The sequence below is a fragment of the Ochotona princeps genome, chromosome X (genome assembly GCF_030435755.1).
Source record: "Ochotona princeps isolate mOchPri1 chromosome X, mOchPri1.hap1, whole genome shotgun sequence".
Classification (NCBI taxonomy): domain Eukaryota; kingdom Metazoa; phylum Chordata; class Mammalia; order Lagomorpha; family Ochotonidae; genus Ochotona; species Ochotona princeps.
The window spans coordinates 34,023,721-34,041,385 of record NC_080865.1 but is presented as its reverse complement, the minus strand read 5'-3'; the positions used below and the strand labels follow the sequence as shown (position 1 = coordinate 34,041,385).

Sequence of the window (17,665 nt, the reverse complement as noted above, 5' to 3'; positions counted from 1 at the left end):
GCCAAGCTGAGCTCCAGAGGCTGTACCGTATGTCTGTGGCTAGCCATTCTGTAGCCCTCAGCCCAGGAGCCTCCACATCCTGACTTTGGTGGGGTTTTTTTTTGGGGGGGGCATTCCTGGTGGGCAGCACTTTCTGTGGCTCCTCTTAGGGGTTGGCCCAGCTCTGGATTTGGAACAGAGAGGATGCTCACTTTGGGAACATCAGTGCACTTGACCCTTCCTCTTTCCCCCGCCTGACACATGCAGGTTACATACACCATGGCCTGGGAGGCTTAGGGGAGGGGTAGTGATTGCTAGTCAAGTTGGGAGGGTTTCCCTATGGGGAAAACTTTGTGTATCAAAATAAACATATTTTTTAAAATCTGTATTTGTTTGAAAGTCAGAGTTACATAGAGATACAGGGAGAGATAGGAGAGACATCTTCCATCTGCTGGTTGACTTCCAATATGGCTGCAACAACCAGCACTAAACCAGGCTGGAGCCAGGAGCCAGCAACTTTTTCCCAGTCTCCTACATGGGCACAGGGACCCAAACACTTGGGCCATCCTCCGTTGCTTTCCCAGGCCGTTAGCAAAGACCTGGATTGGAAGTGGAGCACCCAGACATGAACCTGTGCCCATTTGGGATGCTAATGGCACAGGTGGTGGCCTCAATGGCTACACCAATCCCAACAACGGCAGTTTTTCTTTATTCAGGCTTTGATGTCCTGGCTAGACCAGTGCTGGATCCTTGGCCTCTAGTTCTGTTCATTTGTTTGTTGACACCACAATGCAAGACCAAGCTGGGAGCTGGGAGCTCCCTGGCTTCCCAGAGGTGTCTCACCCTCAAGGTCCTGTCCGTGAGGGCAGGAGGTGGTCAGCTTTTCCCTCGTCATTCTCTGCAGACTACACATCCACCCTAGAATCACAGAAATCGTCCAAAGATGCAATAGCTGTCTCTCCTACTAAGTGAATTACTGGAGGTGAGACGACATGTTAAGTGGCAGACCACTTGGGGAATGTTGCTCACCAAGTTATCCCCAGAAAAAAACAGCATGGAGACTTTTGAGCATGGGCAGTTTGCAAACCAAGCCCAAATCCAGACAGCTCTCCTAGTCTTTCCTCTCCGTGCTGGGGGGCCGGTCTGGGTGTAGGCTCCTGGCTTGTCCTAGGTCTGGTGTTCTACAGCGTCCGCGAATTGCCCGCAATGTGATAGAAGACCAGCAGGGGGAGACATTAGCACACGAGTAGGCCTGCGGCGAGGCGACCTAGGAGAGTGGGTCCGACCGGGAGGGTCTGAGCTATGGGACTGAGCCAAGTTATAAGCAAAGAGGCAAGGAGGGGCGGGGAGAATGGGCCGAGGATGGGAGACAAAGACCCCGATGGCGAAGCCGAGACAGGCTGGAGTCGGGAGTCTCCGGGCCAGGATATGGGCTCTTGGCCTTTTCCTTTTAGCCCTTGATGAGGGACGCTGTGTTCCCCGTTTGCCTAGCCCAGGGCCTTGCCCATGTCTCCACACAGGACAGAACCGTATATTTGGACTCCAGGGATCCCACGAGCTCACCTTTAAGGCTGAAATTTGGAAAGCCTGATCCCCCGAGGCGCCACCACCCATGGCTAACCACTTGTACGCTGGGCACTGTGCGTCGAAGTGCAAGTGCCAGCGCATTCTGTAGGGCAAAAGGAGGAAAGCCCATTGAGAACCCAAATAGAGACGGGATGGAGAGCAGACAGGCTGTTTTCGCCATAGAGATGGGCACAGAGTAGGAATTCGGAGTCGTGTGTGCAAAACCACGATGCAAGGATTGTTATTTTATAGGTCCGTGGGACACGGCGTGTATGGTCCAGATCAATGGACGAGCGGGGAGCAAAGCAGGCCGGCAGCTCGAGTGAAGCGCCAACTTCCCACGGGCTGAGCGTTCTGGGAACAGGACTAAGAGGGACCCAACCCTAACCGCAGGAGCCGCACACTGAACATTGGTGCCATCGGCGACGCGGCGTCCTTAAGAGCTCTCTCAGGCCCCACCCCCTTCCTGCTCCAGGGGCGTGGCATGGGCCAAGGACCCCGTCCCGGCGTTTGCGATTGGCTACAAGCAAGTAGGGTTGGCCTTGCGTTCGCCTGAGCAGGGGAGTAGACAGCTCGGCGGCGGCGGCGGCGGAGGGAGTCGATGCGCGCTGGACAGCAGTGGGAGGTGTGTGATTCTCCCCGCGGCCGCACAGGCTCGGGCGCAACCGCCGAGAGCAAGCACTAGGCGACCGGGCTGCCGGGCCACCGAGCCGAGGCTTCCAAGGCGCCAACTCATGGGACTGGCTCGCTCGCCAGCTTCTCCCCGCTCTTCTAAGTACCGCGAGCGGGGGCCCGCGCTGAAGTAGATAGATAGACGCTGTCGAGGGGGCGCACAGCCCGGAGTCCCAGTGTGGCCCGGAGGAACGGAGTCCGTGCCGGGGCAACCCAATCGGGAGCCTGGGGACCGAGCTCGTGTTGTGGGAAGATCCCCCTCTCTTCCCAGGGGCACGGAACCCAGACCGCTCGAGGCATCGGAGCGGCTACCGAGTCCTCGGCGGGGAAGCGCCGTCGGCGAAAGGGCGCGCAGTCCCGAAGCTTCTTGGGGAGCCGAGTGGAATCGAGCGGGATCACCCGGGGGCGCAGAGCCCCCGTCGCACCTCGTGCGGCGGAGAGGCCAGGGGAGCGAGCCCTCCGAGGCCGCAGCCCATGCCCGGGTTGGGGGCGTCTGCCCAGTGAGTCCTCCTGGCCGGCGGGGAGGAGAAGAGCGACAGCGAAGCCGGCGGCAGGGGAGCACTTCAAGGCCGGCGACTGCGGAGAATGGGCGCCTGAGCGCTTCGGAGCGCAGCGCGGCACCGCAAGGCGAGGCGAGCTTTCCTAAGGAGGCGCCAGCGGAGCCCGAAGTGCAGCCTGCCCCCAGGAAGATGGCCCGGCCTGGGCAGCGTTGGCTCGGCAAGTGGCTTGTGGCGATGGTCGTGCTGGCGCTGTGCCGGCTCGCCACGCCGCTGGCCAAGAACCTGGAGCCCGTGTCTTGGAGCTCTCTCAACCCCAAGTGAGTTAACTTCGCTGCTCTAGTCCCAGGGGAGGGTGGGAGGCACTCCTTCGGGGTGAGGCCGCGCGCCTCCAAGTGCGTGCGGGGAGGTGTCCGGAGGAGGAGCGGCGCCCCATTTTGTCTCTGGCTTTTTTCGAGTGTGTTTTCCTGCGGGCGGGTGGGGCCGGGTGCGGCGAGGTGGGGTGGGGTGCAGTGGGAGGTTCTAGGGGGGGCTCTCGGCCCGATTGTGACCCCATGTCTTTCCCGGTGTTCACCTCCTCACGTCCGGGATCCAGTGGAGATGGTCGCAGCGGGTGGAGCTGGGGAGCCCAAGCGCACCCAAGAGCTGGGTGGGGGGCGAGAACGCAGCCCTCTCAGGGGCCCCTGGGAATGTATGGAGTGCCTTGTGCCGCTCAGGGAGCGAGCCATACCGAGGCGGGGGATGAGGCCGGAACACGGGCTCCTCCTCATTTGATTAGGTGTGGGGGTAGCACGGCACGGGACCCAGCGCGCTGGGCGGGGGGCAGCGCCCGCGTCCCCACTTGGGTTTCTCCCATTTTCATTTCTCTTTCTTCCCCGTTTTACCTCCTGCCTTTTCGCTTTGCCGTCTCTTCTTGCCACCCCCTCCCCTTTCTCCCTGCCGGGGCGGTAGAAAGGCGGGCGTAGATCCCAGGCTCACAAAGGCGGCGGGTGGAGAGGGGCGGAGTGGAAGAGGGGTTGTGTGTGTGTGTGTGGGGGGGCGGGTTCGATCCAACACCCGTCGGGGGTCCAATGGAGCGGGCAGCAACAGCTTCCAGAGGGGATCGCCGGGCGGAGAGTGGCGGCAGAGCGGGCGGGCGGGCGGGCGAGCAAGGGAGGTGGGAGGGAGGTGGGTGGGAAAGGAGTGATTCCTGTCCAGGCAGGTCCGTTGTCCCTGCCCCCTCCCCCCGCACGCACACCACCATCACCGTTCTGTATCCCCAAGATTGGGGGAGTTGTGCTTAGCTTTCCCCGAATGTTTGGGGGGGCAGTTATATAAAGCAGATTCTTTTATTTCTCCTTCCCCTCTCCAAGTCTACTCCCCCTCCCGCGCGCGCGCGCACACACACACACACACACACAACACACGGCACACACCTTTCAGGGCGGTGGTTCCTGGCCTGTTCCCAGACTCTCAGGGGCTGTGGTGTTGACCTCTGGACCTTTTTCGCTTTTGGCATTCAAGCCAGGGGTTGGAACTCAGGGTCAAAATCTCTCCTTCTTCCCTATCTTCTGGACGCGGTGGCGGTGTGCTCCCAAGCCCAATTTGCAGGCGTGGGGTGGGGGGGAGGTTTGACCTGCTGCGTTGGTACCTCCCCTATTCCTGAATCTTTGATCTCTTTCTAAGCACTTCTCCACTAACTTTCCAGGCTCCTGACCGCCTCGGCCTCCCAGGGGCCAGGGGCTTTGGATTTCTCAGCCCTAGAGTGGGAGAAGGTAGTTTCTTTAGTTTGATTCTTCTTAGATAAACGTAGGGGGTCCTGTTACTGATCAGGAGGATGGCTTAAGTAGGGTCAAGATGGAGCTCTGTGCTTGAGTTAAGCAAAGGGAATGGGAAAGAATTCTGACCCTACTTAAAAGCGAAACTTGCGGGGGGGGGAGTGGGGGGCTCAGGAGTGTGCTAACAGCAGGGACTTAAAATGGCCTAGGGAGACCCTAGGCTAGGAGCCCCCCCCCGGGGGTGTTGGGGAGACAAGGTTGTGAAGTGTGCAATTCCCCACGGTGTTGGGGGTGGGGGTGGAGGCTACATAGCTTTTTCTGGAGCCAGTGGAGTTGCAATCCGCCTGGGGTAGCCCTTCACAGGGGCTCATGGGAGTGACCTAATTGCTCTCCCGGGTCTCTAACCAGAGATAGCAGGCAGCTTCACAGCTGGAAGGGAGCCCTCCTGCAGGGGGTGGGGTGCGGGGAGGAGGACCGACTGCTGAGAAACCAGATCTGTCCAAGCTGCCCCCTTTTTGTGTGCTGAGCCTTGAGCGCTCAGGATCCAGCTTGCAGGTTCTGCGAGCTTGCCTTGCCTTCTGACCCCTGCTCCCCGCAGACCCCAAGCCGGAGGCGGATGTCCTGGGCTGGCCGGCGGCGGAGACAGGTGAAGATGGTGACTGAGAAGTGGAACCTGCCTAAATGCCACCATGCAGTGGGGCAGATCCTGGAGATGAACTGGAAGGGATCCTGGGGCACTCTTGCTCAGGGGGCTGGAATGCAGCCACTGCCGCCTCTGTGTGTGTGTGTGTGCTTGTGTGTGTCAGCGTAGGGAGGTGGGGGGGGGGTAAAAGAACGGCACTGCCCCAGCTCTCCCCAAGCTTTGGGGGCTGCCTCTGCTGCCACCGCGCCCAAGCCTCAGGCTGCCACAGTCTTTCAAATAAACAGTTCTCTGTGTGTGTGTCTCTCACTTTCCGCTCTGGGTCGTCCCCCCTCACACCCTGGGCGAGCAGAGCTCACCTCCCCTCTCCAGCAAGGCTCGCCTGCTCTGCGTCTCTCTCACACTCCCTAACTCTTCCGTCACTCTCACTCTCGGCCTCTTTTTCTCAAGTCCTTTTGTTTCTCGCACATGCCCGTGCTTTCGCTTGCACGCTCATTTTCTCATTTCCCTCTCCCTGGCTTTTGGTCTGTCTCCTCAGCCAGGCCCGGTCAGGAGCTGGCAGTACCCCCTACCACCACCACCAGAAAAAAAAAAAAAAAAAAAAAAACTCCCTGCGCCTATAAACCCCCCACTTAATTACTTCCTCCTTTGGAAAAAAAGAATCAAAATAAAGAAGGGCTGGGGGCTTGCAGGTTCCAGGGTGCAGCCCAGCCTTGCCTGGGGAGGGGAGGGGAGCTGAGAGGACACCCTCTAGACTCCCAGCCTCTTGCCCACATGGGTTCCCTGGGGCCTTTTGGGGTGCTAGTCCCCTGGGTGGCAGGAGTTGCTGCCCCTTTAGCCTGTCTTTTCACATGTGTCCCACTAGCTTGAAGGTGGAAGAGCTGAGTTTGTCCTGCCAGAGTTGAGTGAGAAGCAGTGTGCATGTGTTTGAGAGAGCAAGAGTGATTAAAATAGTCCCCAGGGCGGCCCCCGGCCCAGGGAGCCCTGAGAAGCCAGCAGGCATCACACTTGAGGCCTCAGCCAGGTCCAGCTGCCACAGTTCAGTCTCTGAGGCCTGTTGTGACCCCTTGCTGCCCCCCACTCAGGTTCCTCCACCTCCAGGGATGGGGAATGTGCCTGGGCTCACATTACAAACCTTCCCTCTGAGGGGGCTGGTGGCAGGGGGCTGTGGGGGTGAGAGGTTCCGCTTGGCATCCAGGACCCTTGACTCCAGCCTGGGTGGGGGCAGCTGCAGACCCCAACCCCTGCTTACCAGCGACAGGCCCAAGTGGTTTCCCCCACCACCACCACCACAGCTGTTCCAGCTCACTTTGGTCTTGGGGAGGCAAAGGACCTGACCTCTTCTAGGCTGTGGCTGATTGGCCACAGGTGGAGGCCCCCCCCCGATGGTACAGGGAACCCTGCAACTCCTGAAGTTCCCTGCTTGCCTGTGTCTCTTCCGATCCCCCCACCCCTAACGCGTCCGTGAACGCAGCGACCCAGGGCAGTCAGGCATGGGCAGGTAGGGCCTGTGGGGTTAGAGTGGAGTATGAGTGAATGGAGGGTTTCCTTTCTTCCCTCAGACGCTTGGGTGCCTCATCAGCTGCAGGTTAATGGGGCTGGGTGGGCCTGGCTACTCCTGGGTGTCACTGTTGTCTGCGCTTAGCACCGTGCTGAGAGTGGGCCAGCCAGGAGGCTGCTGGTTGCCATGGTAACCCCAGGTTTGGGAGAGGGTCTACCCTGTGGTGATTAGGGGAGCTGGTGGGAAGTGGAGGGGGGCTGTCTCCTAGCCACATGCTGGGCTCCTGGCCCTGCGGACCACAGCAGCCCCTGGTGAGTGTGTTTGTGTGGTAGTTGTTTTGGCTCAGGGATGCCAGCAGCCAGGAGTGTGAGCGCCTTCAAGTACCTTTTCCCTTCTCTTTGGCATGCTCACTAATAGGCAGCACCTTCTGCTCACGTCGCACTCTCCCATATGAGCTCATCAGATGCTTCCAGCAGCCCTGCAATGTAGGTATTGGCCCCATTTTCCAGATGAGGGACGCACATACCCAGAAAAGAAAAGTGACTTTGACCCAGAGGCAGAGCTGTGCCCTCTTCTGTTCTATGCACTCCATCTTGCTGACTTGGAAATCCAGGAGAGGCACTAATTGGACCTGGGGTTGGCCAGACGTGCTGGCCCCTTGCCCCTTGCTGCCCCTCTCACCTCACAGGTGTGCATGCCTCTGTACTGGTGACTCAGGCTCAAAAGTGCTCTGGCTCCCTTGTTTGATGTTGTTAGGTCTCTTAGGACCAGCAGCCTGCTGGGGTGAGCCGAACGAGACAGACAGCTTGTGGCCTGGTATTCCCCACCTTCCACACAAAACCCTGAGCTCGGAGTAGCACCTTTAGTCCCTTCCGGGCCTAGACTCTCTTCCTCTCACTAACTCGTCAGAAAACAGACAAGAGGAAGAGGGTGTTAACTGTACTGCCCACTCCCCACATCCATACCCCCCTGGATATTAGCTTTGGCCAGGTCGGGCAGAGGGGAGGGCATCGTTCAGTATAAGTGGGAAGGGTGACTTCCCCTAGGATTCTCATGGTTTCCCTGCCCCCAGCAGAGCTGTGTGTGTGCCAGGACCCAGCTGCTGTGCCTGCCCACCCACGCCTGGGCGGGCACTGATAGGACATGCCAGGCCTGCTCCTGCTGCCTCAGGGGCTGGGTGGAGCTGGGGGAGTGAAAGAGGAGCCTTTAATTTGGGGGCTCCCCACCCTAGCTGGGATGAGAGCAGACTTGAGCTTTGGCTTTAGGGGGGCCTATCCTCCATGGGGCTGGCCACTGTTGAAAGTGTAGACCCAGGGATGTAGGTGGGGAGCGGGGGGCATCACTGAATCAAGAACATGGCTAGAGTCTTCTCCTGGACTCGGACTTGGGTGGCCTGGGACCAGGCTGTCCCCTTTGGCTAACTTTCTGACCACAAGTTGCTAGAGTCTGAGGAAAGGGTAAGAGGGAAGGAGGTGTAGAACTGGTGGGGTGCAGCCAGCTCTCAGCACCTGCTGGCTCCAGCTAAGTTCCCCTCTCTTGTAGAGTCCATGTACATGGATGAAAAAGAGCTCATCAGGGCAGCAGAAGTTGTGAGTCAGTGGGGTGTGGGCTCATTCGGCTTCTAGTGAGTTCAAGGCTTGGGGGGCTACTGTTTCCAGACTCTTCTGAATTTTTCAGTCTCAGGATTTGTTTGAGCAGTCATGGTCATCCTTCCAAGTGTACCATAGATGGACTAAGGGCCTTGAGCTAGGGTGGAGGGGAAGGAGGCCACAGGATGGGAGCTGGGATAGCTGACTTGGGCTACCCTCCCCATTCCTGGGGTGGCTCCTGGGGTCCCGAGGCTATCCAAGGCTAAAGGAGGGAAGGCCTCAGGAGTTACCATGGCGACCTGCTTCGGCCTTCCTGCTGGGCCATGTCAATCCCCTTATTTTCCAGAAAAGCGCTTTGTCTGAGGGTGGCCCCAGACAGGAAAGCTTGGCTTGATATTGGGAGGGGGGAAAAGTGGTAGTTTTTGAAAGGTAGGGGTTAAAGACTTTAATTTGAGGGGAGCTGATCTCTTCACCCTTCCCTCTTATTCCTAACTTCAACTTGGGGATTGAAAGGGGAGACCCAGAGGGTTTCCTGTAAAGTGTACTTAAATGATGTACCTGGTTTTAAGCTTCATTCTCATGGACCATGTGCCACTTGCCCTTTCTTGGGCTTCACAGCTCAAGACAAACTTTGCCTGGTGAGGTGGGTGATAGAGGGGATCAAGGGCAGGTCAGGCGAGGCTCTTCTCCCTTCTACACTTTAGGGGAAGGTGAGTTTCCCTCTGCCAGCTGCTATGCAAATGAGCTAATGCATATTTATGAAGCCTGTTCACTGAGGTTGAAGAGAAGCTGAGGGATGTTGGTGCAATAGTCCTCCTTTCTTGCCCCCTCCCCCACCACATTGACAAGCGTTTCCTCAGTGTAGAACCTCAAGTGGCCCGAAAACCAATTCCAATCCCAGGCCTCTGGCGCCTGAGTAGTTAATGTTGTACTCAGGATAAGACTCAGCTCCCTGGTGAGTAAGCCAGGGCCCAAGTAGTTCAAACAGTGAGCTGGCCTGTCCTCCTGTCCGCACCCCCTGTGTAGCTGCCTTCATGTCTTGTGGAGGTACAACCATGGAAGGATTCAGCCATTGTTCTAAAACTGGTAAAAGCCCTGGGAGTTAGCAGCTTGGGAGGTTTTAGGTTCTTGAATTGTGTTTGAGAACTTGTCTTCAATGGAAACGTCCATTGGATCACTCATTCTGTCGCCCTTACGCCCTGAACTAAATAGGTCTCAGAAGTTCCAGGGCCCGGCGCGATAGCATAGCAGTCCTCACCTTGAACGCACCTGGATCCCATATGGGCGCCGGATCTAATCCTAGCGGTCCCACTTCCCATCCAGTTCCCTACTTGTGGCCTGGGAAAGTAGTTGAGGATGGCCCAAAGCCTTGGGACCTTTCACCTGCGTGGGAGACCCAGAAGAGGCTCCTGGCTCCTGCCTTCGGATTGGCTTAGCTCCAGCCATTGCGGCTGCTTGGGGAGTGAACCATAGGATGGAAGATTTTCCTCTCTGTCTCTCCTCCTCTCTGTATATCTGACTTTCCAATAAAAAAAAAAATCTTAAAAAAAAAAAAGTTCCTTCAGGCTCCAAGATGCTAGAAGCTCTCTAACCCTGGGATCTGGACTCAACCATTAGAAAGTAAAAAATTCTCCAATGAAACTCCTTGGCTTTGTGTGGCACACGGGGAGGGGAGCCTTTCCTCTGTTCTGTGGCCTTACAGCTCTATACATCTGTGAAGGTAGGTGCTCAGGGGAAGGCCATCTCATTCTAGATTTCCCCTTCCCGCATTAAGATGGCAGCCTCCAGCTTGGCCGAGTCTCTTTGGGTGTGGACTGGGGGCTCTTTTCCTTTACCTGCTGGGTTGACAGGTGTGAAGGCCATCATTGCTTACTTATTGTCCCCACCTTATAATGAACCCTCAGGAAGTAGAGCCGCTCTCTTCCCAAATGATTATAGTTGCCCGTGAACCAGAGTGTCGCTTCCTCCTCTAAGCATTGCCTTCAGCTGCTGATCATCTTTCCTGCTGGAGGATCTGTCACCAGTGGCATGCAAGCCATTCTTCTCCAGGCGACTGCTCTTTCAATCTGATCCCCACGGGTCTTTTTCCACCCCATTCCCGGTCTCTCCTCCTCTCCCCACCCCCGCCCCCAGTCTTCCACTCTTGTTTATTCCCAGCCACCACTGTCATCTCTTGCCATGTGTTGACTTCTGGTTCCTCACCCAGGACCCACTTTCACCCTACCACTTGTGGGATGCCATCTCCTCCCTGTCACTCACTCACTGTTTCCATCACTGTGCTCATACGCATCCTACACATAGCCTGGAGCGGTCTGTCGCTGGAGTGTGGGCTCTCTGCCTTCCTGACCCAAACTAGCCAGTAAAGTGTGTAACCGTGGGGGGGAGTGTCCTATCTTCCCTTTGTATTTGTCCTCAAAGAAACCACACTGGGTTCCTAACACTTGATGTTAGTGCCTGATCTCCTGCCACCAGAAAGGTTGCTTTGGCAAGGCAATTGAATGTCCTGGGTAGTCGGCACTCTCCATGTGTTACTGCATGTCTCCTTAACTCTTGGAGGGAGGGGGGCTGTTTACACTGCTGGTTTATTTAGAAGTGAGCAAATGGAAGTTCAGTGAGACCAGGTAGCTCTTCCAAGGTCCAAGAGCAAGTACAGACCTAGCCTTAGACTCTTCCTCGTGAAGTTTGTGTTCTTTGTCTCCAAGTGGAACTGCCTCTCTCTCAGCTAGCAACCTGCCCAGCTCAGAAATGGCCGACCGAGCACAGCTTGCTTACTCAAAGCTTTTAGGCAAGAACAGTCATGTGACTAGGTGGCCTTGGGCAGCTGACCTCCTCTGCTATCCCCCAGTGTCTGGGCTGCTACGTTACAAAATAAATCTGGCTCAAAAGGCATTTGTCCATCTCTCTGGGGCTCTGGAGTGGGAGTCATATGTGCAAGAGAGGGGTAAGAATACAAGGAGCCTTTGCTAAGGTCATGGAAACATGTCCGTTATGAAAAACTACGCATAGATTTCAGAAACGCTTGTTATACTGAAAAGAACTTGTCTTTCATGTCCATTTAATGCTGTCGTTTTGAAGTACTCTTAAAGAGCTGATGGTTTCTGGGACCCTGTCATGTATTTTCTGGTTGTCCCTGACGAAACCCCTCCCCTGCTCTCTGTGTTCTTGGGAGTGAGACTGGTCAAGTTGGGAGATTCCAACTCTTGCTGTATAGGGGTGGGATGGGTCAGCAGTAGGACACTGCACCTGGCCAGAGACCATGACCATCATCCCTTGAATCCAGCAAATGCCTGTTCTATCTCCCCATCATACCCAAGATTTGCACGGATGAAGGAGAAGGCATGGGTCCCAGATGGGTTGAGCTCCCCTGGCCTTTGACTGAGAGCTGTGGGGTGGTGGCTAAGGCAGGTGTGGACTTGCTCTCGCCCTGTCTCTCTCTCTCTCTCTCTCTCTGTGTGTGTGTGTGTGTGTGTGTGTGTGTGTGTGTGTAGGGGAGAAAGTAGCAGCAGCCGTGCAGGAATCTGAATGTGTTGGGAGGGGGTGGAGGTACAGGACCACCATTTCCAAGCAGCCTGGCCCTGGCACCTTCATCCCCCAGCCCCATTGACCACGTCAGCCCCCTGCGGAAATGCCACATTAGGACAAAGGGCTCTCCCGCAGCCAGGCAGTGCCCCACCCTGTCGAGCAGTCAAAGCCTGGCAGCCTTGCCCATGGGCCACCCCTTCCACACCCTGCTGGCAGGGTGGCACTTTCCCTACCCCCAGCCTGAGCATGGTGGCAGGGCACAAGGGCCTAGTGTCGATATCTGCATGTAGGCGGCCTATCCTAGCCCGCACTGTGCACTTCCCTGGTTCTGGGATTCCTCCCCCCTCTTCCTCCCCATGGCCGCCCCACCCCAGTGCGAGGCTGACCATCTCTTCCTTTCTGGCCAGGTTCCTGAGTGGGAAGGGCCTGGTGATCTACCCGAAGATTGGTGATAAGCTGGACATCATCTGCCCTCGAGCGGAAGCAGGGCGGCCCTACGAGTACTATAAGCTCTACCTGGTACGGCCCGAGCAGGCGGCGGCCTGCAGCACTGTGCTAGACCCCAATGTCCTGGTCACTTGCAACAGGCCAGAGCAGGAAATCCGCTTTACCATCAAGTTCCAGGAGTTCAGCCCCAATTACATGGGCCTGGAGTTCAAGAAGCACCATGATTACTACATTACCTGTAAGTTCCTGCCTGCCCTGGGCTCCTACCCCAGGGGTTTAGCTCAAGCCCTAGCAGCTTCAAAAGGCTGTGTAGCCCAAGCGCACACAGTCCAGGCCCACCTGATTTGATCCTCTTGGAAGACTGGCACGCTCCCCTCCCAGGCTGGCCTTGAAATCCTGGCCCCGGCATCCATCAGACAGCCTGCTGCCAGCTCGCCTTGGCTGCAAGGGTTGGGTGGGAGAGGCCTCCAATTCATGTTGCTTTTGCTCCTCTTTTCTTTGCTCACTCAAGATCTAATCTTGGCCCTGGCAGTTGGCAGAGCCCTTCGGGATCAGCCAGCTGTTCAGTCTTTCTGCATGGGAAACTGAGGCCCCGAGAGTGAAGGAGCATCTCGGACCTAGATCACACAGGGAGTCAGGGACAGGACTGGGACTCCAGCCCAGGTCTCCTGACCCTGATTCCAGAATTTCTTCCAGCCTGGGCATGTGTGGGGTGGGTATGGGGACCTCCCACATGATGCGTTTCCATTTCTTTGCCTCTGAGTACTGTCTGCCAATGAGATGGCTGCTGTGCCTTTTTGGTTACCTCTGAGAAGAAAGAGGGACCCTGGCACTATCCCAAGAGATGGACAGTGTCCCCAAGGAAGGGACTTGGGCTCGGCTGGCTTCTTTTACCAGCAGGGTGGAGGGAAGTAGGAAGGTTCCCGGAGAGCTGGGGGCTGCCTGCCTCTTCTACCTCCCAGTTTTGTCTCTCCTTGAAGGGCACTGGGGTTTCTGGGTAATACTGACATACCTGTTGTCTTTCTGACTCCCCCTAAACTTCCTGGGCCTCTTCCTACAGCAACATCCAACGGGAGCCTGGAGGGGTTAGAGAACCGGGAGGGAGGTGTGTGCCGTACCCGCACCATGAAGATCGTCATGAAAGTTGGGCAAGGTGAGTGTCCAGTCTCAGGGCCTCCGGATGCTAGCCTCGGGGAGTGGGGGTGAGGTGGGAGGGCCAGCATCTGGGTTGTTCTTGGCCTAGCCTGTGTGGTTGTGGGCACCCAGGCTGGCAGGGGCCCTCCGTCTCAGCCATCTAACTCTGCTCTCAGATCCCAACGCTGTGACGCCTGAGCAGTTGACCACTAGCCGACCGAGCAAGGAGTCAGACAACACCGTGAAGACAGCTACACAGGTCCCTGGTCGGGGCCCGCTGGGCGACTCGGACGCCAAGCACGGTGAGTGTTGATGTGTTTCTCAGAGGGTGGAAGCCATTGTTTGGTCACCCTCTCAGCCGCTCTCCCCCTCCCCCCGCCCACTCAACTATAGAAATACACGCTGGGCCTCAGATCAGCCATCTGGCCCTGGTTAGTTGGGACAGCAAGAGGGGCAGCCATACCGGCGTCTCACACTCCAAGGTGGTGTTCGTTTTCTGTGACCTTAACTTTGGCTGGCCTTCTTCCCCTGTCTCATTCATTGTGCCTTCCTTCCTTCCCTCACCTTCCCCTTCTGTAGAGACTGTGAACCAGGAAGAGAAGAGTGGTCCAGGTGCTGGAGGCAGTGGTGGAAGTAACGACCCCGACAGCTTCTTCAACTCCAAGGTGGCTCTGTTTGCGGCTGTTGGAGCGGGCTGCGTCATCTTCCTGCTCATCATCATCTTCCTCACGGTTCTGCTACTGAAGTTGAGGAAACGGCACCGCAAGCACACACAGCAGCGGGCAGCCGCGCTCTCGCTCAGCACCCTGGCCAGCCCCAAGGGGGGCAGCGGCACGGCAGGCACTGAGCCCAGCGACATCATCATCCCCTTACGGACTACAGAGAACAACTACTGTCCCCACTACGAGAAGGTGAGTGGGGACTACGGGCACCCCGTCTACATCGTCCAGGAGATGCCTCCACAGAGCCCGGCAAACATCTACTACAAGGTCTGAGGGCCCCGTGCGGCCTTGGGCCCCCACCCTGGAGGGACAAGTCGGCCTGGACCGGACCTCTCCTTTCTCTCCTGTGTCCCTCTCCCCTTGCCAACTGTGCCCACCTTTCTATTTAGTTTTTTTTGTAGTTTCTTGGCTTTTATATTTCCCCTCTTTTCCCCTGCCCCCTGGGCTTTGGAGGGGGGGTGCTTGTACCCCCAACTCCCTCCACGCTTTTGTGCCTTCCCCCTCTGGCCAGGCCTCTGGGCTCTACGGGGGCGCCCCTTTTTTGGAGGCAGGGTTCGACACTAATGGACAGCAGGCAGGGAGATGGCCCCCTGGCCCTGCCCCTCTCTCACTCCCTCTCCCTTTTCCCAGGACTGCTGGTCCGTGCGCTATCATCACTGTTTTTAATGCTTTTATGTTTTTTTTTAAGCTGTCAACTCATTTTCATCTTTTTTTTTTTTAAAGAAAAATGGAAAACTGTAAGAGGCAGGCAGCCCCTCCCCAGGCTTTCAGAGGCTGACCTGACCCAGTATAAGAAGGCTTGGGGCAGGATGTGGCCAGCCGGAAGCACAGGATGGCATTTCTTTTATAGACTTCTTGGTATTTCAATGTTGGGAGTGGAGGGCGGGCCAGGACTGTTCCCTGCCCATGAAGGAAACAGAGAGTGCCATTGGGCGAGGAGGCCCACCCTCCCCTCCTGAACCTCCTTCTACAAAGCTGATCCTGCCAATCAGGCCGTGGCTGCCACCCTTCCACCAAAAAAAAAAAAAAAATCCCTTCCTTGTGGGATTCTTGGGCATCTCCTGCCTCCCTCACTCTCACGGTAATTAATGTCTTAATTGGCTGTTGCCTGGGGAACCGGAGAGCTGCTGCAGGCAGATGACCTCATGGGGGGTGGAGGGAGGTGAGGTGCCCAGGTGGCTACTTGCCCTGCAGAGCTGGGAGTTCCTCCCCCACCCCCACCCCCTGGCCCTGTGCTCTCCCCACCTTTGGCATCATGTGGTCTGGCGGGGAGGCAGAGAGGCCCAGGGTGGAGACGGAAGCGGGTATGAGGCCAGGTGGCCTGCTCCTTTTCTGGGCTTTAGCACAGGTGGGCACTCTGCACCCCACCCAGCTCCTGCTGGCCTCCTAGTCTTGGGCTGGGGCCTGGAAAAGAGGAACAGGCTGCCCAGGGCTGGGTCAGCCCGCTGTGCACTTTGACCCCAGCTCCTTGCCAGCAGGGCTGCTAACAGACTGCCACTTGACTGCACTTGTGGGCACTCTCCGAGCAGCCAGGGAAGGAGCTGGGCCTCACACCATCCACCTCCACACTGTCTCCTGGCCAGGTGCCCACCCCAGTGCCAGGTGGGAGAGGGAGCAGAACAGCCAGCCCCTTCCAGGTGGCAGTTGGAAGGGTATTTTGTTTTTGTTTTTGTTTCTGTTGCCATTTGTGTAAATACTAGTCTTTTTGGAAAAAAAATAATGTAAAGATGTTTTGTATAAACTCTGAATTATTTTCTTGTTGCTTTTTTCTTAGAAAAAAAAATGAGAACTAAAAAAAAAAAATAACCACATGGAGAAATGAGTGTAAAATGGTGTCATGATGTTGGGGGATGGCATGTGAGAGTGTGTACATGCATATGTGTATGTGTGCATGTGTGCAAACGTGTACATGTGAGAGATTTCCAGCACCCAAACCGAAGGTGCTGAGGGCAGATGTGGGAGGAGGGAGGGTCGGGGTCCCCGTGGAGCAACGCATCCCTCCAGTTCCCTGGCCACGCTTCTCCGTTTTCTCATTTTGTTGTCATGGATTCTGGGACTGTATCCCCCGATCAACCAGTAACCTGTGTCGCATAGGCCGCTGGCATCAGCATAGTCTGGCACCAGTCTCACTCAGCTCCAGAGGATTGATGGGGGAAGGGGTGTTTCCATGGGGACTTGGGTGTGTCTGCAACTACTGCCACCACCTGGCTGGCGCTAGGGCTGGGACCTGCTGGCAGGCCTGGCCCTGCCCTGCCCTGCCTAAGGATGCCTGCAGGTGGGCAGAAATAACTTCCCAAGGCTTGAGCTGCAGCTGTGGCCCACTGGCTAGTGGGGTGGCTGCGGGCGGCCCGGTGCACTTGGGAGCCAGAAGACCACCTTCTCTTGTCTTCAAAGCTGGCTCACATCAGAGCCACCAGTGTGGCCTACTTGGGGGCTTCTGGTGGGCAGTGGCAGTCCAGAGCCACCTGGTCTCCCTCCCCCAGGCTGATGAGAAACTTGCTGGGGTCACGGAGAGTGCTGAGGACCCTAGAGAGGGGTTGGCCTTGATTCCTTGGGCAGAGATACATACCAGCAGCCCCTGGGGACTCTGCTCCTGTGGGTCTTGGTGGGGGGGGGGGGCGCGGGCGGGAGAGGCAGGGGGAACTCCCTGCAGAGATGTCAAAGACAGATGTCAGAGGAGGAGGACAAGTGAGATCCCAGCAGCTAAAAATGGGTAAGAAGGCAATAGAGGAGGAAGGAAGGGAAGGGCAAGCCAGTGATCTAGAGCAGGAAGCCCCAGTTAACCAGCCAAGGAGCAGGCATGGCTCGCGCTCTCTCTCTCTCTCTGTATCTCAGAGGAAAGTGGAGAGTTCGTGGAGAAGGAAGGGGAAGGAGAGCCGTGGCCCCAGTGGGGCGGAGGAAAGGGAGGTTGGGCGAGAGCAGGGTTGGGCTGGCCTGGGGTGCTCCCGGAGCCAGCTGGGGCAGAGGCTGTTTATTTGGTTTCTCATTAACCAAAGGAAGTGCCTGCATCAGATGGGGCCTCCGCTGCTTGAATGCCTGCCCAGAGTGCCCCCCTACACCCCATCCAGACTAGGGGGTCTCCAATCAGGGCTGGCTCAGGCCACATTGGTGTGTTTCCCTAGGGTATGGCCTGAGCCGTTCCAGCAGTTCTCTGATGGGGAGGGGTCTTTCTGGGGATGGGATGGAGAAAGGGACCCCCTGCCCCACACCAAGCCCAGGATACCTGCAGATGGGGGGCTGGAGTTCCTGGAGGGGGAAGGGGGAGTGATGGGAATGAGCTGTGAGTGTAAAGTAAAATCAGAGGGCCAAAGCCAGGAAAATGATGGGGCAGCTTGTCAGGCAGCCCACGTTCCTGCCTCCTATCGTAGCTTGCCCTGGCATGAGTGCCATGGCGGCTGCTGCTTGGAGCTTGTCGTCCACACCCTGCTCATCCGCACATCAAAGTTTAGTAGCTCTTCCTGGCCCAGCGTCCTTCACCTAACCAGCACCTGCTACATTTTATTCCCTCAAGACACCTTTACAGATTAAACTCACTGAATCTGCTCGACTGAGGGTGGCCAGGTGGGCAATGATTCACCTCCAAAATGACTTGCCCAAGAATACGCATCAGGCCATTGGGAGCCCCAGGGTGTACACCTA

At 57.0% G+C, this 17,665-nt stretch overlaps 1 protein-coding gene across 1 annotated transcript; it reads left to right on the top strand.

Moving 5' to 3' along the window:
* The first annotated feature begins 2,102 nt into the window (after positions 1-2,102).
* EFNB1 (ephrin B1) lies at positions 2,103-15,774 on the top strand. Its single transcript, XM_004595209.3, has 5 exons — positions 2,103-3,034; positions 12,131-12,408; positions 13,231-13,323; positions 13,481-13,606; positions 13,884-15,774. The coding sequence occupies exons 1-5, from the start codon at positions 2,907-2,909 to the stop codon at positions 14,297-14,299; spliced, it is 1,041 nt and encodes a 346-aa protein (XP_004595266.1). The 5' UTR covers positions 2,103-2,906; the 3' UTR covers positions 14,300-15,774.
* Positions 15,775-17,665: the final 1,891 nt, after the last annotated feature.